Genomic DNA, 21,789 nt, shown 5'->3' with positions numbered 1-21,789 from the left:
CCCCATCAAATCATCCCATCAACAAACTTGAGGCAGAGGAACTCTATGACCAGTCAACGACTTCTAGATATACAGTGGCACCATCTTAGACATCTTTCATAGTTGGAGAAGCTTGTGCCCCACGGATGCCTCCACGGTATCTGAAGTGTCACTAGTTAGCAGCCACCGATCCTTTCCACCTGTGGAACCAGAGGTGAGGGAGGATTTGGAGTTGTGATGGAATGACAAAAATTTCACCGGAGAAGTTCCACTTTGTAACTCCCCTCCTCTGGAGATGCCGTTCACAGATGCATCCAAGGAGGGATGGGTCATATACGAGGGACCAGACTGCCTCTTTTTTTGTGGTCCAAAGAAGAAAAGTCTGCATATCATCTTGTTTGAGATGTTAGCGGCAGTTTCCACCAGAGTTTAACAGGACTTTCGGGATTGTTGACAAACAACACTACGGCTTACGTCAACAAGCAAGTTGAAACTGGTTGTGTTAGCATATTGGATATGTCCCTGCCTAGCAATCTGCTAGACTTGGATTCAAGACCCTTTAAGCTCAATAGTTTCTTGTAGTGTTTGCAAGCTTACCATCCTTTTGAGCTAAGTATGATGGTTTTGGGGAAGCCTATAGGTCTATTTGCTGAGTCACCAGCAGCCATTGCCTGGCCCTGGTTTGAATGAAGAGGGTCTTGGGCAATGATCATATGTATATATGTTCAGTCTCGAGGGTATTCTCTAGCCAAAGCACTGTCACTGTACCTGTACCTTGCCTCTGCCATTCATTAGTGACCTTTAAACTGTCTTGCAGTCCCTCTGGGAGTTGACCAAACAGACAAATGCTTGGGCATTAGTGAACATAGTAAAGCCGTCAGCGAAGTTCATCCCAGGCAAGAGCAATGTATTAGCAGACTTGCTCAGTTGGGAGGGAAAGGGGACAGGATCATAGTTGTAGCTTCATTGTGTGGTGGAAAGGCTTCTTGACCTTCAGGATTCTCCATCGATCGAGTTGGTCACCATCTGTCGGAACAAAAGTTTCTGGTGTTTTGTTCCTCTGCCCCAGAATGTTGGCCGTGATAGAGTGTGCCTTCCATCATCCCTGAAATAATGTGGATGCTTATGCCTTTCCACCCTTCTGCCCGATACTGCAGGTCATCAACGGTGGGGCCAAGCCCAAATGTCAGGCTGATCCTAGTGGCTCGTAAGTGGCGACATTCCTAATGATTTCTGGATTTGTTGATGCCCCTTATCAAGGTACTGAGTGAATTACCCTTATAGCCCAAAATTGTCTGTCAGCCCCATTTGCAAAGGTGACAGCTCAGTAGGATCCCTGACATTTCATGGGTGGCAACTAACTAGCATCACCAAGCGAAAGGCATTTCTCAAAGCATTACACAGAATATAACTGGATATTTGCGAGGATTCTCTGTAGCTGTCTACTAGGGAAAAAAAGGCCATTTTCTGTTTGGTGTCATAGATGTGATACTTCGGTTAGAATCTCTGCAATTGATAGCTGATTTTTGTACCTTCTTACACAGAGAGTTTTGTGGGAGTTGTCCATGCTCATTATTATTATTATTATTACTATCCAAGCTACAACCCTAATTGGAAAAGCAAGATGCTATAAGCCCAGGGGCTCCAATAGGGAAAAATAGCCCAGTGAGGAAAGGAAATAGATAACTGAAGAGAACAAATTAACAATAAATCATTCTAAAAAAAGTAATGTCAAAAGAGATATGTCATATATAAACTATTAACGTCAAAAACAAATATGTCATATATAAACTATAAAAAGACTCGTGTCCGCCTGGTCAACAAAAAAGCATTTGCTCCAACTTTGAACTTTTGATGTTCTACTGATTCAACAACCCAATTAGGAAGATCATTCCACAACTTGGTAACAGCTGGAATAAAACTTCTAGAGTACTGCGTAGTATTGAGTCTTATGATGGAGAAGGCCTGGCTATTAGAATGAACTGCCTGCCTAGTATTACGAACAGGATAGAATTGTCCAGGGAGATCTGAATGTAAAGGATGGTCAGAGTTATGAAAAATCTTATGCAACATGCATAATGAACTAATTGAACGACGGTGCCAGAGATTAATATCTAGATCAGGAATAAGAAATTTAGTAGACCGTAAGTTTCTGTCCAACAAATTAAGATGAGAATCAGCAGCTGAAGACCAGACAGGAGAACAATACTCAAAACAAGGTAGAATAAAAGAATTAAAACACTTCTTCAGAATAGATTGATCACCGAATATCTTAAAAGACTTTCTCAATAAGCCAATTTTTTTTGTGCAATTGAAGAAGAGACAGACCTTATATGTTTCTCAAAAGTAAATTTGCTGTCGAGAATCACACCTAAAATTTTGAAAGAGTCATACAAATTTAAAGAAACATTATCAATACTGAGATCCGGATGTTGAGGAGCCACCGTCCTTGACCTACTTACAATCATACTTTGAGTTTTGTTAGGATTCAACTTCATACCCCATAATTTGCACCTTGAACTAATGTTAGCTAAATCTCTATTAAGGGATTCACCAACCCCAGATCTACATTCAGGGGATGGAATTGATGCAAAGATAGTAGCATCATCTGCATATGCAACAAGCTTATTTTCTAGGCCAAACCACATGTCATGTGTATATAGTATGAAAAGTAATGGGCCAAGAACACTACCCTGTGGAACACCGGATATCACATTCCTATACTCACTATGGTGCCCATCAACAACAACTCTTTGAGATCTACTACTTAAAAAATCAATAATAATGCTAAGAAACGACCCACCCATTCCCAACTATTTGAGTTTGAAAACAAGGGCCTCATGATTAACACGGTCAAAGGCAGCACTAAAATCAAGGCCAATCATACGAACTTCCCGACCACAATCAAGGGATTTCTGTACTGCATTGGAGATTGTAAGAAGGGCATCACATGCTCCAAGGCCTTTACGAAAACCAAATTGCAAACTAGGGAATAGATGATAACCTTCAGCAAACCTATTAAGACGTTTTGCCAGAAGACGTTCAAAAACTTTAGATAATATGGGAGTTATGGAAATTGGGCGGCAATCAGTGGGACTTGAGCTACCACAAACACATTTACATAAAGGAGTAACATTACCAATTCTCCAACAAGTGCTAAAAGCTCCTCTTCCTGCTAACTTGCGCAAAATAACAGATAACTTGGGAGCTAAGAAATCAGCTGTCTTTATAAAAAACAAAGGAAAAATACCATTTGGGTCTACACCTCCATAAGCATCAAGGTCCATCAACAGAGCTTTAATCTCACGAGATCAAAAAGCTAAACTAGTTAGTTTAGCCTCAGGAAAACAGGAATGAGGAAGTTCAAGTTTTTCATTACTCTGTTTACTGTCAAAAACATCAGCCAACAGGGTTGCCTTTTCCTTTGGACAGTGAGTGACTGAGCCATCTGGTTTAAGTAAAGGAGGAACTGTTGCATCTACACCAAAGAGTGCAGATTTAAGGGTAGACCACCATTTATGTTCCTGAGTTGTACCAGAGAGGGTTTCTTTTATGATTAAATTGTACTCCTTTTCAGTTGAGGCATAAACTCTCTGAGCAAAAGCTCGAAGCTGAGTATAGTTGTTCCAGGTCAAATCTGATCTGTTACCCTTCCAAAGGTGATAGGCCTCCTGCTTCTCCAAATAAGACGTCTACGATCATCATTGAACCACGGTTTGTCCTTCATTCGGTACCTTAGCACACGGGAAGGGATACGCCTATCAATTATGTTGACTAGATTCTCATTCAAAGGGACAACAGGATCTACACTATTATATAATTGTGACCAATTCAAGCACAAAAGATCATGCAAAATCCCATTTCAGTCTGCTTGGGATTTCATATAAATTTTACAGGAATATGATATATCAGGGACAGGCTGCTCAGTCTTCACTAATATTAAAATCAAGGCATGATGAGAAGTCCCGACTGGAGAACCAACCTTACTAGTTATAACGCCAGGGGAGTCAGTGTATACGAGATCCAAGCAATTACCAGACCTGTGAGTAGCTTCATTTATGATTTGCTCACAGCCTGATTCAGAGGCTTTGAGCATTCTGACTCTCCTAGAGAATTTGACCAAGTGACTGCTATATGAACCCTTGAGGAGGGCGTTGGATCGAGATTTGATAGTCAAGAATGTATTTTTTCTTGCCTTATCCTCGGGAAAGCGAATGGCTAAGTTGCATGGCCTCTCATATGCCACAAGTCATCCTGAGGGGTAGAAGGTGGTCTTTATGTTTGTTCCATACTCATACTCAGATTCAAGTTCTTTCCCATCGCCTGTCTCTCGAAGTCTAGGGATTTGGGTGACCTGCTTCTATGTCCAATGAAGTTTACTGTGGTGCTACCTCAGTAGAACTCGGTGCTTCAGACCAGAGCACCAGGGACTGTTTCACAGCACTGGAAAGGTTAAGAAGCCAATGTCCAAGGTTACAGTCTTGTTCAGGCTTTGTGAGATCATCATTTGCATTTCAAGTGCAGCTTCACAAAGTCATGGGTATCAACTTAACCTTAGCCTTCAAGAAGAAACTGTCTGTGGTGCAAGGCCTGAAAGCAGGAGTCAAGAAGTGCCAGATAACTTTCACCACCCTCTGCCTTTATGAAAGAGCACCTCTTTGAAGATAACGGTTGCAACATAAATAGTCTAGGAACAAAAAATAAGAATATCAGGCCATTCTTACCTTCCCTTGGGGCGCAGCACTCATGTTGTGTTGTTAGACTGGATGCTAGTTTATTATTATTAAAGAGAGGAGATTTACAGATCCAGGTAAACTACGGAAGGGGAATGGACAAAATTTATGCACACTCACATATATAATGTCTGTACATTTTTATAGATTCTTCAGTCACTGCCTAACAGTTCTCTTGCAAGAACTCACCTTAGCACCCTGCTAAATTGTTCTCAGTTTGTTGGAAGGTTGAAAGTTGGAGTCTGGACTTTAAATCCTCTACAGTACTAACGTACATTGACATTTCCTGGATTCGTTGACCGGCCAGGTTGGTCATAGGGGATTTCTTTTCTCCTTAGGATGAGTCTCCTAATAAAGGTTGATGGTTGGTATTACATTTAGGAAGAAATCACAAATTTTTAAAGTGATTTGTATTCTTCCTAACTATACAAACCTCAGACTTTTAAGTTTTGTGCTACCTCTTGGAGGGGTGTGGTCTACCTTCCACTCAATAGACAACCATTACTCACCTGGCTGAAAGTTTAACGCTCATTCCAGCTTTGCTGCTACACTGAAGTTGTACTCTTATTAAAGGTTTCAGGTTTGTATAGTTATGAGAAATACAAATTATGAAAATTTTAGTTTTTATGTAGAAGACATCTTTAATCAAATCTTTTCTTTGGAGTATTTAACAAGATCATTTCTTTCCAGAAGAGGTAATGCCTAGTGGTACAAGAACAAGAAAGCCTAGAGCAAAAGTAGAAAACAAAGTGATAGCGAGTCCCAAAAAGAAGAAGAAAGCTTCCAGTGGAACCCAGAAAGATTACGAGGTAATTGAAACGTGTAGATTTTGTCATAACCAAAAAAAGAAAAAACATTCTCATTCCTCAGGTGCTTAGGGAAGATCTGGTTCTCAATTATTGTTGCAAAGGACTTTCCTGATTTCCCTCTTTAAAATTTTTAGTTTATTCAGTTAAATGTCTTTAAAGAAATTTTATTGGCTAGATTAGACATTATATATATCATATCAAGTTATTGTTGTTAGACCTGTAAAAGTCATGAACTTGTGGTCAGAGGTATGGTTAAAGAATTTCATTAACAGCATAATGATAGTGGTGGTTATAAGACTTTACTAAGCAACAATGAATTACACTACATGTATTTATAACAATAGAAAGCTATTAATATTTTGCATTATGAAATATGATCAAGTTTTAATTCACATCACAATAAACCCATTGTTTTTAATGTAGTCCAATTTTGTGGTTCTCAAATCCTAGAAGTATCAGTCCTTTGATGGAAAATTCAGTAATTGACACTTGATGGAAGGCTTGCGTGTGCGTTCCTCGATCTTCCGGTCCCAGTAGCTAATTTCCTCAAAAGTCCTGAGTTACAGTCTTTACATCTACCTGTTTTCTGTTCTGGAGTGATTCTTTCCATTTTTTTTTTAATTTGGTATGAAGAAGAACTCGTCCTTTAAATTGATAGATTGAATTAATGCCTGGCCAGGGAGCACACTGGAAAACCATGCAGTCATTTTATTATGTAAAAGTTGCGATAAGGGGGCAGAAATGGAGTAAAGTGGAGGTCTAAGAAGGGAATGCAGCTTCCTAGAGGAGTTTTTTTCATCATTACAGTATTTTAGGTTTGGGTGATAGACTTTTCACTACCGATGCTAGACCTTAGCTGACCATTGAACTGTAACTACAAAGAACATTAGTGCAATTAGAGTACTCCTAGTTTTCTAGAGGAGAGCAGATATATTTTCAGCTGGCATTAGATTTTGTTTTTTTGTAAGTTGATCAGAGACTAAGTTATAATAGACCTTTGAGTTTCAAAAGTTGTGTCTTGTACTTTCCATACGGACTTTATTTCTTGTTGATTTTTTTTTTACTTTAGTATTTCAGGGAAGTAAATTTGTTCATTCCCTTACTCTTACATGTTCCAACGTGCATGCAAAAATTTCTCCTGTGACCGCGGGGCCATAAAAACAATTAGCATAGCGCCAACATTATCCCTGCGTGTCGTAAGAGGCGACTAAAAGGGAAGGGACGAGGGGGCTGGGAACCCCCTCTCCTGTATCTACATCCTGTGAGACATCGACAAAGAGATGGAGCTGGGGGAGAGTGACTGCTTCCCGCACTCTAGTTTTGGGGTGTTTGAATGTGCGTGGATGTAGTACGATAGAGAGTAAAAGATGTGAAATTGGAAATATGTTTAGGAATAGAAGGATGGATGTATTGGCCTTGTGTGAGACGAAGATAAAAGGAAAGGGTGAAGTGATGTTTGGTGAAATGTCTGGTAGAGTGTCTGCGATTGAAAGGGGAAGAGCGAGAGAGGTTGTAGCTTTATTGCTGAGTGAATGGATGACAGGTAAAGTAGTGGAATGGAAGGAGATATCATCTAGGTTAATGTGGGTAAGGGTTAGGTTGGGTAGGGAATGTTGGGCGTTTGTCAGTGCGTATGGGCCAGGTAGTGAGAAAAGTAAAGAAGAGCGGAATGAGTTCTGGAATGAATTAACTAGGTGTGTAGAAGGAATTATGTAGTTGTCATGGGTGACTTAAATGCTAGAGTGGGTGCTGGAGAGGTAGAAGGTGTCATTGGGAAGTATGGCGTACCAGGTGAAAATGAGAGTGGTGAAAGACTGGTAGATATGTGTGTTGAGCAAGAGATGGTGATAAGTAATAGCTTTTTCAAAAAGAAAGGTAAAAACAAGTATACATGGCTAAGAGTGGCAAATGGAAGAGTAGTAGAAAGGGCATTAATGGATTGTGTGTTGATAACTAAAAGAATGTTTGGAAGATTGAAAGACGTGCACGTGTTTAGGGGTATGGCTAACGGTATGTCTGATGATTTTTTGGTGGAAGGAAAATTAGTTGTAGCAAAAGAGTGGGGGAATAGAGTAGGTGGATGTAAAAGGGAGCTAGTGAGGGTTGAAGAGCTAATAAAACCAGGGGTAAAAAGTAAATATCAGGAGGTTGAAAATGATATATGACGAAGTGAAAGTAAGAGAAACTGGCAATTTAGATGAGGAGTGGAAGTTAGTAAAAGAAAATGTTGTTAGGATTGCAAGTGATGTGTGTGGAAAGAAGGTTGTTAGAGGCAGCGTGAGGAAGGGCAGTGAATAGTGGAATGAAGGAGTGAAGGTAAAAGTGGAAGAGAAAAAGAGGGCTTTTGAAGAATGGCTGCAGAGTAATAGTATAGAGAAGTATGAAAAATATAGAGAAAAATGTGGAAGTAAAGCGCAAGGTACGTGAGGCAAAGAGGGCAGCTGACCTGAGGTGGGGTCAGGGATTGGGTCATTCATATGAAGAGAATAAGAAGAAGTTTTGGAAAGAAGTGAAGAGAGTAAGGAAGGCTGGCTCAAGAATTGAAGAGACAGTGAAAGATGGAAATGGAAGGTTGTTAAAAGGAGAGGAGGCAAGGAAAAGATGGGCGGAATATTGTGAAAGTTTACTGAATGTTGAGGATAATAGGGAGGCAGATATAATTGCTGTTGCAGGTGTTGAGGTGCCAGTGATGGGAGATGAGAATGAGAGAGTGATTACAATAGATGAAGTGAGGAGAGCACTAGATGAAATGAGAGTAGGAAAAGTATCTGGTATGGATGGTGTGAGAGCTGAGATGTTGAAGGAAGAGGGTGTGACTGTACTTGAATGGTTGGTGAGATTGTTTAATATGTGTTTTGTGTTGTCAATGGTACCAGTAGATTGGGTTTGTGCATGTATTGTACCACTATATAAGGGTAAGGGAGATGTGCATGAGTGTTGTAATTCAAGAGGTATTAGTTTGTTGAGTGTAGTTGGAAAAGTGTATGGTAGAGTAATGATTAATAGGATTAAGGATAAAACAGAGAATGCAATCTTAGAAGTACAGGGTGGTTTTAGAAGAGGTAGGGGTTGTATCAATCAGATTTTTATAGTAAGGCAGATATGTGAAATATTTAGCAAAAGGTAAGGAGGTGTATGTTACGTTTATGGATCTGGAGAAAGCATATGATTGAGTTGATAGGGAAGCAATGTGGAATGTAATGAGGTTATATGGAGTTGGTGGAAGGTTGTTGCAAGCAGTGAAAAGTTTCTACAAAGGTAGTAAAGCACATGTTAGGATAGGAAATGAATTGAGTGATTGGTTTCCGGTGAGAGTGGGGCTGAGACAGGGTTGTGCGATGTCGCCGTGGTTGTTTAACTTGTATGTTGATGGAGTGGTGAGAGAGGTGAATGCTCGAGTGCTTGGACGAGGATTAAAACTAGTAGACGAGAATGACCATGAATGGGAGGTAAATCAGTTGTTGTTTGCGGATGATACTGTACTGGTTGCAGACACAGAAGAGTAGCTTGGCCGATTAGTGACAGAATTTGGAAGTGTGTGAGAGAAGGAAGTTGAGAGTTAATGTGGGTAAGAGTAAGGTTATGAGATGTACGAGAAGGGAAGGTGGTGCAAGGTTGAATGTCATGATGAATGGAGAGTTACATGAGGAGGTGGATCAGTTTAAGTACTTGGGGTCTGTTGTTGCAGCAAATGGTGGAGTGGAAGCAGATGTACATCATAGAGTGAATGAAGGTTGCAAAGTGTTGGGGGCAGTTAAGGGAGTAGTAAAAAATAGAGGGTTGAGCATGAATGTAAAGAGAGTTCTATATGAGAAAGTGATTGTACCAACTGTGATGTATGGATCGGAGTTGTGGGGAATGAAAGTGATGGAGAGACAGAAATTGAATGTGTTTGAGATGAAGTGTCTAAGGAGTATGGCTGGTGTATCTCGAGTAGATAGGGTTAGGAACGAAGTGGTGAGAGTGAGAACGGGTGTAAGAAATTATTTAGCAGCTAGAGTGGATATGAATGTGTTGAGGTGGTTTGGCCATGTTGAGAGAATGGAAAATGGCTGTCTGCTAAAGAAGGTGATGAATGCAAGAGTTGATGGGAGAAGTACAAGAGGAAGGCCAAGGTTTGGGTGGATGGATGGAGTGAAGGAAGCTCTGGGTGATCAGGAGGATAGATGTGAGAGAGGTAAGAGAGCGTGCTAGAAATAGGAATGAATGGCGAGCGATTGTGACGCAGTTCCGGTAGGCCCTGCTGCTGCCTCCGATGCCTTAGATGACCGCGGAGGTAGCAGCAGTAGGGGATTCAGCATTATGAAGCTTCCTCTGTGGTGGATAATGTGTGAGAGGGGGGCTGTGGCACCCTAGCAGTACCAGCCAAACTCGGTTGAGTCCTTTGTTAGGCTGGGAGGAACGTAGAGAGTAGAGGTCCCTTTTTTTGTTTTTGTTTCATTTGTTGATGTTGGCTACCCCCCAAAATTGGGGGAAATGATATGATGGCTTTCTGGATGTTTGACAATTATTTTTATCATATAAAATTTAAATTCTTTGAAATGAATTTTAGATAAAAATGGGTGATATCTATTTTGTAAAGATTAAAATTTCCATATTTATACAAACAAGTAGTAAAAAAAGAAAGTTTCATGATTTAACCTAGCTGTAACTATCAGGTACAGTTCAGATACAAGACAGTTTGAAGCTATAGACAAACAGGCTTCCTGCTCCTCAAACAAGTGGTGTTTGTCATGTGGTCAGTCTTAGGTGGGCAGCTATGACAGTGAGTCCTTTCAGGAAGCTTGATGTGACCAACACAAAATTGATACCATACTTACAGCAAGAGAAAATAGAATTAGTAACTAATAAAAGTAAAGGGATATCAAATAGCAAATCGGTAGCCAATCAAAGTAAAATGAAATCAAAATAAGAAACTGCTGACCAATAAAAAGTAAAATAATATCAAATTATTATATACAATAAACTATGATCTATAATAATATTGATAATAATAATAATAATAATAATAATAATAATAATAATAATAATAATAATAATAATAATAATAATAATAATAAAAGACTATATAAATCAATTTCAAGTACCTAATACACATAAGAAAAATATTTACAAATACGAAGGAGAAATTATCAGAGAAATAAATATCAAACACATGAGGTTGCAAGCTCCATATTATCATCAACATCTCTTTTTAACTCCATTAGAAGTGTGTTGATGACATCCATGCTGAGGGAAGATAAATTCAAAATAAATAGAAAAAAATCAGAAATTTGCAAAAAATAAAAAAAATTCAGAAATTAGTATTTGAGGGAAAATGGACCTCATGGCAATATATGGCATCTAAGCCAAAACCACTGTCATGCAAGTGGTAGACACACCATCCACCCACACTTTCCAACTATAAAGAACCAAACAAGTATCAACACTGTTTGACAATTTATGATTATGTAATAACTTTGCTGTTTGATCACTTACCCCTATAAAGGTATTTCAGGGTCGAGGTCGACCCCTGGGGGGGGGGGGGGTAAAAAACGGGGAAGGAGGGAAGTTAGACGAAAATCAGTCCTAAAGCAGACTAGTCACCCCTTGCAGTTCGATCACTTCCATATTCGAGACAGCTGATGAATAATTGGGAAAAAACAGGTTTTGAACATGCTGTAGGGGTCGCGTACGACCCATCATACCTGTCCAGTGTTAAAATCATTAATACTGTAGAATAGTTAACGACAGGGGATGACCAGGGGGTTAAGTAACCCCACCCACTATCCTGACAAAAACTACACCTTTGCCTTTGGACATAACCAGTATGTCATTCTGTTTAGTCTTTTTCTCATCCTTTTTAGTTTGAAATGTTGATATTGGCTTTGTCTTGATAATGGAAGGAAGCAGGATTGTGAGTGAAGGTTGGCACTATGGCTAAACTGGTGATGAATAAACTAGTGCTGGATCCACTCACTCTATGTCTTAGGGGCAGGACTATTGGCAATTATATTCATATGCTGAGTGTAGATTGTGGCATTCCGTTAAAGAAAGGCATATTCTTTGAGGAGCGGGAAGTCATCTCCGATGTCATTCTTGGCAATGCCCATGACAATTATAATACCATTTCCAACTTTATGTGAGCATAAGAACACTATACAGTGAGCTCTCGCTACTTCGCGGTTTGACCATCGCGGATTCACGACTTCGCGGACTTTTTTCATTAAATACGACATCCGATTTCATCAGCAAACCACTATTTTTGGGGGAAACATCATTTTATTTTAGAAAATTGCTACTCTTTAAATAGTTAATTGCACATTAAGAAAGCGTGTACTTTTGTTTTTAAATTTCGGGTGTGTTTTAAAAATCGAGTATTGTTGACTTCTTTTTGTTTTACTTTTGGCCGTGATCAGATCAGCTGACGTCTAGTTGCCGGTCTCAAGAATATGCGCGTACGAGGTATTGTTTATACTATTTTTATATGCCCCCTGTGGCCGCGGGGGCATATAAAAATTAGAATAGCGCCAACGTTATCCCTGCGTGTCGTAAGAGGCGACTAAAAGGGACGGGACGAGGGGGCTGGGAACCCCCTCTCCTGTAAAAAAATTCCTGCGAGACATCGACAAGGAGATGGAGCTGGGGGGAGAGTGACTGCTCCCCGCACTCTAGTTTTGGGGTGTTTAAATGTGCGTGGATGTAGTACGATAGAGAGTAAAAGATGTGAGATTGGAAGTATGTTTAGAAGTAGAAGGATGGATGTATTGGCCTTGTGTGAGACAAAGATGAAAGGAAAGGGTGAAGTGATGTTTGGTGAAATGTCTGGTAGAGTGTCTGGGATTGAAAGGGGAAGAGCGAGAGAGGGTGTGGCGTTATTGCTGAGTGAATGGATGACAGGTAAAGTAGTGGAATGGAAGGAGATATCATCTAGGTTAATGTGGGTAAGGGTTAGGTTGGGGAGGGAATGTTGGGCGTTTGTCAGTGCGTATGGGCCAGGTAGTGAGAAAAGTGAAGAAGATCGGAATGAGTTCTGGAATGATTTAACTAGGTGTGTAGAAGGACTGGGTAGAAGGAATTATGTAGTTGTTATGGGTGACTTAAATGCTATAGTGGGCGCTGGAGAGGTAGAAGGTGTCATTGGTAAGTATGGCGTACCAGGTGAAAATGAGAGTGGTGAGAGACTGGTAGACATGTGTGTTGAACAAGAGATGGTAATAGGTGCTAGCTTCTTTAAAAAGAAAGATAAGAATAAGTATACGTGGGTAAGAGTGGCAAATGGAAGAGTAGTAGAAAGGGCATTAATGGATTATGTGTTGGTAACTAAAAGAATGTTTGGAAGATTGAAAGACGTGCACGTGTTTAGGGGTATGGCTAACGGTATGTCTGATCATTTTTTGGTGGAAGGAAAATTAGTTGTAGCAAAAGAGTGGGGGAATAGAGTAGGTGGATGTAAAAGGGAGGTAGTGAGGATTGAAGAGCTAATAAAACCGGGGGTAAAAAGTAAATATCAGGAAAGGTTGAAAATGGCATATGATGAGGTGAGAGTAAGAGAAACTGGTAATTTAGAGGAGGAATGGAAGTTAGTAAAAGAAAATTTTGTTGGGATTGCAAGTGATGTATGTGGCAAGAAGGTTGTTGGAGGCAGCATGAGGAAGGGCAGTGAATGGTGGAATGAAGGAGTGAAGGTGAAAGTGGAAGAGAAAAAGAGGGCTTTTGAAGAATGGCTGCAGAGTAATAGTATAGAGAAGTATGAAAAATATAGAGAGAAAAAGGTGGAAGTAAAGCGCAAGGTACGTGAGGCAAAGAGGGCAGCTGACCTGAGGTGGGGTCAGGGATTGGGTCAGTCATATGAAGAGAATAAGAAGAAGTTTTGGAAAGAAGTGAAGAGAGTAAGGAAGGCTGGCGCAAGAATTGAAGAGACAGTGAAAGATGGAAATGGAAGGTTGTTAAAAGGAGAGGAGGCAAGGAAAAGGTGGGCGGAATATTTTGAAAGTTTGCTGAATGTTGAGGATAATAGGGAGGCAGATATAATTGCTGTTCCAGGTGTTGAGGTGCCAGTGATGGGAGGTGAGAATGAGAGAGAGATAACAATAGAGGAAGTGAGGAGAGCACTAGATGAAACGAGAGTAGGAAAAGCATCTGGTATGGACGGTGTGAAAGCTGAGATGTTGAAGGAAGGGGGTGTGACTGTACTTGAATGGTTGGTGAGATTGTTTAATATGTGTTTTGTGTTGTCAATGGTACCAGTAGATTGGGTTTGTGCATGTATTGTACCACTATATAAGGGTAAGGGAGATGTGCATGAGTGTTGTAATTCAAGAGGTATTAGTTTGTTGAGTGTAGTTGGAAAAGTGTATGGTAGAGTACTGATTAATAGGATTAAGGATAAAACAGAGAATGCAATCTTGGAAGTACAGGGTGGTTTTAGAAGAGGTAGGGGTTGTATGAATCAGATTTTTACAGTTAGGCAGATATGCGAGAAATATTTAGCAAAAGGTAAGGAGGTGTATGTTGCGTTTATGGATCTGGAGAAAGCATATGATAGAGTTGATAGGGAAGCAATGTGGGATGTGATGAGGTTATATGGAGTTGGTGGAAGGTTGTTGCAAGCAGTGAAAAGTTTATACAAAGGTAGTAAAGCATGTGTTAGAATAGGAAATGAAGTGAGTGATTGGTTTCCGGTGAGAGTGGGGCTGAGACAGGGATGTGTGATGTCGCCGTGGTTGTTTAACTTGTATGTTGATGGAGTGGTGAGAGAGGTGAATGCTCGAGTGCTTGGACGAGGATTAAAACTGGTAGGCGAGAATGACCATGAATGGGAGGTAAATCAGTTGTTGTTTGCGGATGATACTGTACTGGTAGCAGACACAGAAGAGAAGCTTGACCGACTAGTGACAGAATTTGGAAGGGTGTGTGAGAGAAGGAAGTTGAGAGTTAATGTGGGTAAGAGTAAGGTTATGAGATGTACGAGAAGGGAAGGTGGTGCAAGGTTGAATGTCATGTTGAATGGAGAGTTACTTGAGGAGGTGGATCAGTTTAAGTACTTGGGGTCTATTGTTGCAGCAAATGGTGGAGTGGAAGCAGATGTACGTCAGAGAGTGAATGAAGGTTGCAAAGTGTTGGGGGCAGTTAAGGGAGTAGTAAAAACTAGAGGGTTGGGCATGAATGTAAAGAGAGTTCTATATGAGAAAGTGATTGTACCAACTGTGATGTATGGATCGGAGTCGTGGGGAATGAAAGTGATGGAGAGACAGAAATTGAATGTGTTTGAGATGAAGTGTCTGAGGAATATGGCTGGTGTATCTCGAGTAGATAGGGTTAGGAACGAAGTGGTGAGGGAGAGAACGGGTGTAAGAAATGAGTTAGCGGCTAGAGTGGATATGAATGTGTTGAGGTGGTTTGGCCATGTTGAGAGAATGGAAAATGGTTGTCTGCTAAAGAAGGTGATGAATGCAAGAGTTGATGGGAGAAGTACAAGAGGAAGGCCAAGGTTTGGGTGGATGGATGGTGTGAAGAAAGCTCTGGGTGATAGGAGGATAGATGTGAGAGAGGCAAGAGAGCGTGCTAGAAATAGGAATGAATGGCGAGCGATTGTGACGCAGTTCCAGTAGGCCCTGCTGCTTCCTCCAGGGCCTTAGATGACCGCGGAGGTAGCAGCAGTAGGGGAGTCAGCATTATGAAGCTTCATCTGTGGTGGAAATGTGGGAGGTTGGGCTGTGGCACCCTAGCAGTACCAGCTGAACTCGGTTGGGTCCCTGATTAGGCTGAAGGAACATAGAGAGTAGAGGTCCCCTTTTTGTTTTGTTTCATTGTTGGTGTCGGCTACCCCCCAAAATTGGGGGAAGTGCCTTGGTATATAGATAGAGATTTCTTAACTTATTCAAACCATCTATACAGTTGATATTACATAAGCACCAATGTGTTATAACCTATCATATTTTTTTGTTTATTACATTTAAAACAACTCTCTCTCTCTCTCTCTCTCTCTCTCTCTCTCTCTCTCTCTCTCTCTCTCTCTCTCTCTCTCTCTCTGTGTGTGTGTGTGTGTGTGTTGCTTCACAAAGTTTCATTTATATTGAAAATCAATCATGATTCAATTTTCCTTACCTTCTCCAATCTCGCACTATGTCACATCGAACGTTATAGCGGTAACTTAATTGTTCGACAACTTTAAAAATCGGCATAGTACTTGCTTCTTCTCTTACTTTTTTTTTTTTAGATGGTTTCATAATTGAGGGGGGTACAAGGTGACTTATAACTGAAGTTAGGAAAAGTATTTTGGATATGGAATGGAGAATCATCTTTAGTAACAGTTTAGAATTATCGTAAATTATCATTCGGTCATTAGCGGCAGTTTGTTATTGTTGATTAAACGCCAAAAAAAAAAAAAATAATAATTTTCCTGCTTTGCTACGTATGTAGGATTTTATATAGATACGGTAAATAATATTTGTAATAACATTTACTTAAAGCTTTTAATATCATTATTTATCACTTTCATCATGCGCGTTTAATGCCTTTGTTTGTTTATTACGATCGAAGATGGAGCGTACAGTAAACGAATGGAAGGTTTCCGTTTCAGGCGGCGTCATAAAGAAAAACATTATATAAATGGCATTCATTTCATTTATTTGGAAGTCCTAAGAAAAATTAAGTCAAACATTGGTAATAACAAAATCAACATATAATACTTGGTAAGATTGCTGTCAGTGCAAAAACTAACCTATACACAGATGTGTAAATGCGTTTGTTTCTTCATTATGATCAGAGATAAACGTAAACAAAACATTGTTTGTCATTTTTTATCGTGCTTTTTGGCGTGTTTAGGAAACGCATGATATAAAACCGCCTTTAATATTTGTGCCTGTTTTAGTTTAGGGTACTGTAGTACATGCATTAAGTGTTCTGTGCATTAAAGGGTAGTTTGTTAACAGTAGTACGAAAAGGGAAGGTTTTAAAAGTCTGAATATACATGTTAATTAAATACGTAAATATGGTGTCCCTACTTCGCGGATTTTCAGCTATCGCGGCCCGGTTTGGAACCTATCTCCCGCGATAAACGACGGTTCACGGTATGTCATGTCGGTCTAAATGTCGAATGACGTCGCAGACTTATTTCAGTCTTATTTTTTTTCTTAGAAAGTCCTAATTGTTCCGTAACCGAAATACAAACCACGCTATTTACATAGGGTTTACTTTCGGCGTAGCTGAAAGGACGAGCCATTAGAATTTAACGAGGGTGTATTACCCCCGCACTAGTTAGCGGGGGAGTAGGGGAGTGGTAGCTAGCTACTCCTCCCCCCTCACACACTGATGAACTGCTTCACTTCACTTTTGGCTCGGACAATGAACAGACGTCTCTGTCCCGTCCTCGCATGGCAGCCATTAATGCTTTGTCTTACTAATTACTTACTTTTTTTATACTTAATATATATGTAAGCATGCTTATGTTTATGTACATATTTGAGTATAGAAATACAGTAAGATTCCTTTTCAGTGTTTGTGCTGTGTGTGTGTGTGTAGGAAGTCCACTCATTGTGCGACAACTTCTGCGTGTGGTCTCAGGCCACTACGGTGACTTTTCATGGGTCGCGATCTCTCCCTTGGTCCTTCGGTCTCCCTTCGGCGGGCGCCGTGGGGAATCGTCATCGCTGGACTCTACTTACTAATATGTTTCTCCGCTGTTCCTCCTTCCCTACGGGGAACTTGGTCTATCAGCTTGGGGAACTTGGGAGTTTTGTTTGACTACGGTCTCTCTCTCTCTCCTCGAGTTCATTCACCCTTTTATTATTATTACGTATTATGGTAGTTTCCTTCCCGTTGCGGGTTGAATTGCTTCCGTTTATTTTGTCTCAATTTTTTTTTATTTAAATCTAATTGCATTTGTTAACTTTTCAGCTTCTGTGTAGAATGCTTCCCTTCGGGGTTCATTCGTTCTTACAATTAGTAACATTCTTAGTTGAATTACATATTTATAATTGTTTTAATTCTGTTTTGTTACAGTTCTCCGCCTTCCCTCCCCCTTCCTGTGAGTGGCAGTGGGGAAGGAGGGCGCATTCCTGTGTGTAATTCTTATTATTCTTTTCCCGCGGGGGTTCCTCTTCGGAGTTCCCCTGGGGGAATTAATGTTAACTAATTGTTTTATTTTTACAGTTAACTATCTAGTTTTTTTTCGTTTGCCTAATGTGCCTACGAAGCAGAGCTGTCCTGTTGGGTCCTGGGGAGTCTGCTGTTGCCGCCTCCTCTACGACTTCGTCATGGGCGTGTTCCTTCTCCTAGAAGTTCTCCCGTGACAACTGTCAGCTCCTTAGTTCATATAGAGCGCTCAGGAGGTTCGCCTCCTTGGGTGGGTTCTTCCTTTCCGAGGGAGGTTCCCTTCCCAGGTATGAGTTTTTTCTCCTTCTGGGGGGGTTTCTTCTCCTACCTTAATTTTTTTCTGGTCCTCGGGCAGTTATGCTCTTGGTGCTGAGCTACCGCTTTTGTAACCATGCTCAAGGGGCTGAGCGGTTGCAAGGCCGGACCATGGTGTTCGTGCAATTTTGCTCTTGGTGCTGAGCAGTCGCACTTGCAGCTACGCTCAAGGGGTTGAGCAACTGCAAGAGCTCCTCTTCTGAGGATTGCTCTTTATGGTCAGCTTGCTGATCCAACGGCCCTAAGGGGCGCCTTCATCTGTCTCTTCTACGAAGTGTTCTTTCTCGTTCGCGAGAGAGGACACTCATAGAGACTCCCCTTCGGAGGACTCCCTACTGCTGTTGTTGCTGAAGGCTCAGTTCCCCCCTCCGAACATCTTTGAGGGAGCAGCTGAGTCCAACGGTCTCCCCTGCGAGTGTCTCTCCCCCTCGGGGGAGTTCACTAACAGAGACTCCTCTTCGGAGGTCTGATGATGGTGCTCCTGTCTGTGGTCGTCCTCATCTTCAGCCGCAGACGATCCTCCTCGACGAGAACAGACTGTTGCTGCTACTTCTCTAGACCTGCAATCTTCGACTTCTGCCAGATCTTCTTGTCTTCCTTCTCCGTTCCTGGACGCAGTAGCGCTGTGGCCGCCTCCACCCTGTTTTCCAAACGGGCGCCGGTCCCTTCAGGGCTAAGGGCTTATCTCACATGGGAGTAAGCCCTTTGGTTCCAGGTTTTTTTACCTGTGCTACCTCGTTCTACTGCGCTCTCGCACGCAGTAGTTCGCAAATGTTCCTGATGTGCGCCAACGCGCCCACGATCTCCGGATCTGGGCGCAACTCTCCTGCTGTGGACCAGACTTCTGCTGAATCAACCTGATCGCCAACTCTTCTGAGTCCTTCTGTGCGGCTACGCGCCATGTGCGGCTACGCGCCATGTGCGCCTACGGTCTCCTGAATGTCCATGATCGCCTGCTCGCCAGCGCACATCTGGTCACCATTTCCTGATGTGCGCATTGGGCGCCAACGTTCGCCCTCGCGCCCACGATCTCCGGATCTGGGCACAAGCAGGGAGGTTGATCTTCACTGAACTCCACGTACACCTGCTCGCATCTGCGCCACCTTCCTGATATCCGCATGCGCGCCATCGTTCGCCGTCGCGCCCATGATCTTCGGATCTGGGCGCAGGCAAGGACATTTTCCTGATATGCGCATACGCGCCATCGTTCGCCTACGCGCCCATGATCGTCGGATCTGGGCGCAGGCAAGGAGTTTTTCCTTCGCCTCCTCGCCGACGATCTCTCATACGTCTGGCCGTGCATTTCTCAGCTGGCCACACAACTACGCTCCTACGATCTCCGGGTTCCTGCCTCGTCACGCAGTTCAAGAAGTTCCTTCGCTAGCGCACAGGCGCTCACAGGTTCTACTAGACTTACAGCGCCTCTACTCACCGCCGCCCAAGAGATACCTAAGTTAGCGCACAGGCGCTCACAGGCATCCCTGGGCTCTCCTTACGCACCAGCGATCCTCTACGCGCCCGCGCGATTCATCGCCTGCGCACAAGCGTTTTCAACGCCAACGCTTCAATCGTTGTAGGTTTCCTACGCGCCCACGCGTTAACTCTCCTGTACGCGAGCGGTCGCTATGCGCCACCGCTTGCCAACACGCCATCGCTTACCAAACACGCCATCGTTTGACCACGCGCCATCGCTCGCCAACGCGCCATCGCTCGCCAACGCGCCATCGCTTGCTAATGCGCCATCGTTCGCTTACGCGCCATCGGTCTCCCGGCCGCCTGTGGTCGCCCTTACGCCCGCGCGCCCACGCAAATCTGTGTTCGCCCGCGCGCATGCGCACCCACGCACGCACAAACCTGTGTTCGCCCGCACGCGAACCAGCGATTTTCCATCGCTTGAGCGCCAGCACTATTCCCGCCAGCGAGCCATCGCTCGCCAAAGGCGCCATCCCTCGCCAACGCACCATCGCTAGTCTACACGCCATCGGTCTCCCGACCTCCAGTGCTCGCCTACGCGCCATCGGTCTCCCGACATCCAGCGCTCGTCCTTTCAACCGCGCCCGCCCTCACCTGCGCGCCCACGTTCGCCCGCGCGCGAACCAACGTCCTGCCATCGCGTGAGCGCCAGGGTGATTTCGACCGCTATTCCCGTAGGGCGGGAAGCGTGTTATCGTAACACGGGCGAGTCATCTGGGGCGCGTACTTCCAGTTCACGATCTTCTAGGGCGGGAAGCCCCGTAAACGCAGAGCATGGCACATACAAGAGCAGGAAGGATCTTCAAAGAGGTCTGGGCAACATCCTTCTTCCTTTCGGGCAGTCCCCATCATCTCTACTCCTCAGGATCGTTTGATTCCCTTTCCCCCAGCGTGAATCGCTGACACTGCGTCTGTCAGTCGTCAGCAGAGGAGGTACTTCGAGATCATGGGGCAACCTGGTTTTAGCCCTTCCTCTCCACCATCCCGTGGAAGGGCCTCCCCAGGGAGTTCTTCTCTCGAGAAGTTCTCCGCCCGGCTGGTGACTTTCTCGTCTTCGGAGATCTTAAAACCAGAAGAGAGCCGTAAAGTGTGCCATGCGGGCCACTTCGTGGCTGGTTGTCTGGCTTGGATCTCTGGGCATCCTGCTGCGATCCGAGATTTTGTCTGGGGAGAGCTCCAGGAAGGTCATGGAAACTTTCCTCCTCTCGGGCACGAGCATCTCGTTTCCCGCCTCACCAAGTTTCGAACTTGTGGGCAAATTCGATGTTGAAGCATTGAGATGCAGTGACCGAGATGTTCCTCTCGGAAGTCCCAAATAGATGTCGGCAAGCTCAGACACTTTTCCACTCTTGGAAAGACCTTGTTTTAAGTCCAAGGACAGGTAACGGACAACTGAGAGATGGAGAAAGCGAATCACGGTTCGCTCCTCCATAGGCGCTTGCATCCAGACCCTACAACCTCGCAGCGCCTCAACAACAACAGCCTCGTCAGCCTAGGACATCGGAACCAGCCCCGGCAGCTAAGACAAGGTGTCTAAACAGCAACCCCCCTCGTGTCAGAGGCAAGAAGGGCGGGAAGTACTTCTGGGGAAGCAATAATCCTGAGAGAGCGGCCGAGGTCGCAAACGCTAGGATTGGCAACCCCCCTGCAGGGTCCCCGGTGGGGGTATGCCCAAGGTTGCGCTCTCAAGTGGCAGCAGCCCGGGGCCGATTCCTGCACGATCTCCGTGATCAGCCAAGGAATCGCGTCCCGTTCTTTACATCTCTACCTCCGCTGACAGCAAATCCAGTGTCGCCGAGCTCCTATGCCATGGGGTCGGCAAAGGGGCTAGCCCTTCGGGCAGGAATCGAGACCATGCTCTAGAGGAGGCTCTCCAAAGGTCATCGACGGCTCACCCCCCATGGCTTTTTCAGTCAACTCTTTCTTGTAAGAAAGCGTCCGAAGTCTGGAGACCTGTCTCGACCTCTCTACCCTGATCAAGTTTGTCAAACAAACTTTGTTCAGCTTGGAACAGCAGAGCCAATCAGGCTTGTAGTGTGACCACAACTCTTCATGTGCACACTGGAGCTGAAGGACGGGTACTTCCAGATCCCAATCTATCCGTCTTCCAGGAAGTGCTTGGAATTCAGCCTAGACAACAGATATACCAGTTCAAGGTTCGGTGTTTTTCGATCTCCCCGCAGCACCTCAGGTGTCCTCCAGAATGTTCACCCTGTTATCTTCATGGCCACACAGGAGCGGCTTCCGTCTCCTTCGCTTTCTGCAGGACTGGCTATCCCAGGCAGTCTCGGAATCGACCCTTCCTCAACACGGAGACAAGCTTCTGGGACTTTGCCAAGATCTAGGGATCATGGTAATTCTCGGGAAGTCTTCTCTGCTCCCATCTCAACAACTGGGATAGG

General features: G+C 43.4%; 1 protein-coding gene across 4 annotated transcripts in view; it reads left to right on the top strand.

The window, feature by feature from the left end:
* The window catches only part of LOC137622192 (uncharacterized), a 110,737-nt gene that overhangs the window by 50,224 nt on the left and 38,724 nt on the right, over window positions 1-21,789 (top strand). For 2 of the 4 annotated variants that reach the window (XM_068352640.1, XM_068352638.1), the window contains one exon: window positions 5,406-5,521. In XM_068352640.1, the coding sequence (XP_068208741.1) occupies window positions 5,406-5,521 (116 nt within the window). Of the gene's footprint in view, window positions 1-5,402; window positions 5,522-21,789 lie in introns of all 4 variants that reach the window. The other 2 variants (XM_068352639.1, XM_068352637.1) reach the window with 1 other exon arrangement.

The sequence above is a fragment of the Palaemon carinicauda genome, chromosome 29, assembly GCF_036898095.1.
Source record: "Palaemon carinicauda isolate YSFRI2023 chromosome 29, ASM3689809v2, whole genome shotgun sequence".
NCBI classification, from domain to species: domain Eukaryota; kingdom Metazoa; phylum Arthropoda; class Malacostraca; order Decapoda; family Palaemonidae; genus Palaemon; species Palaemon carinicauda.
The sequence above is the reverse complement of the archived record's forward strand: the minus strand, read 5'-3'. Positions and strand labels throughout refer to the sequence as shown.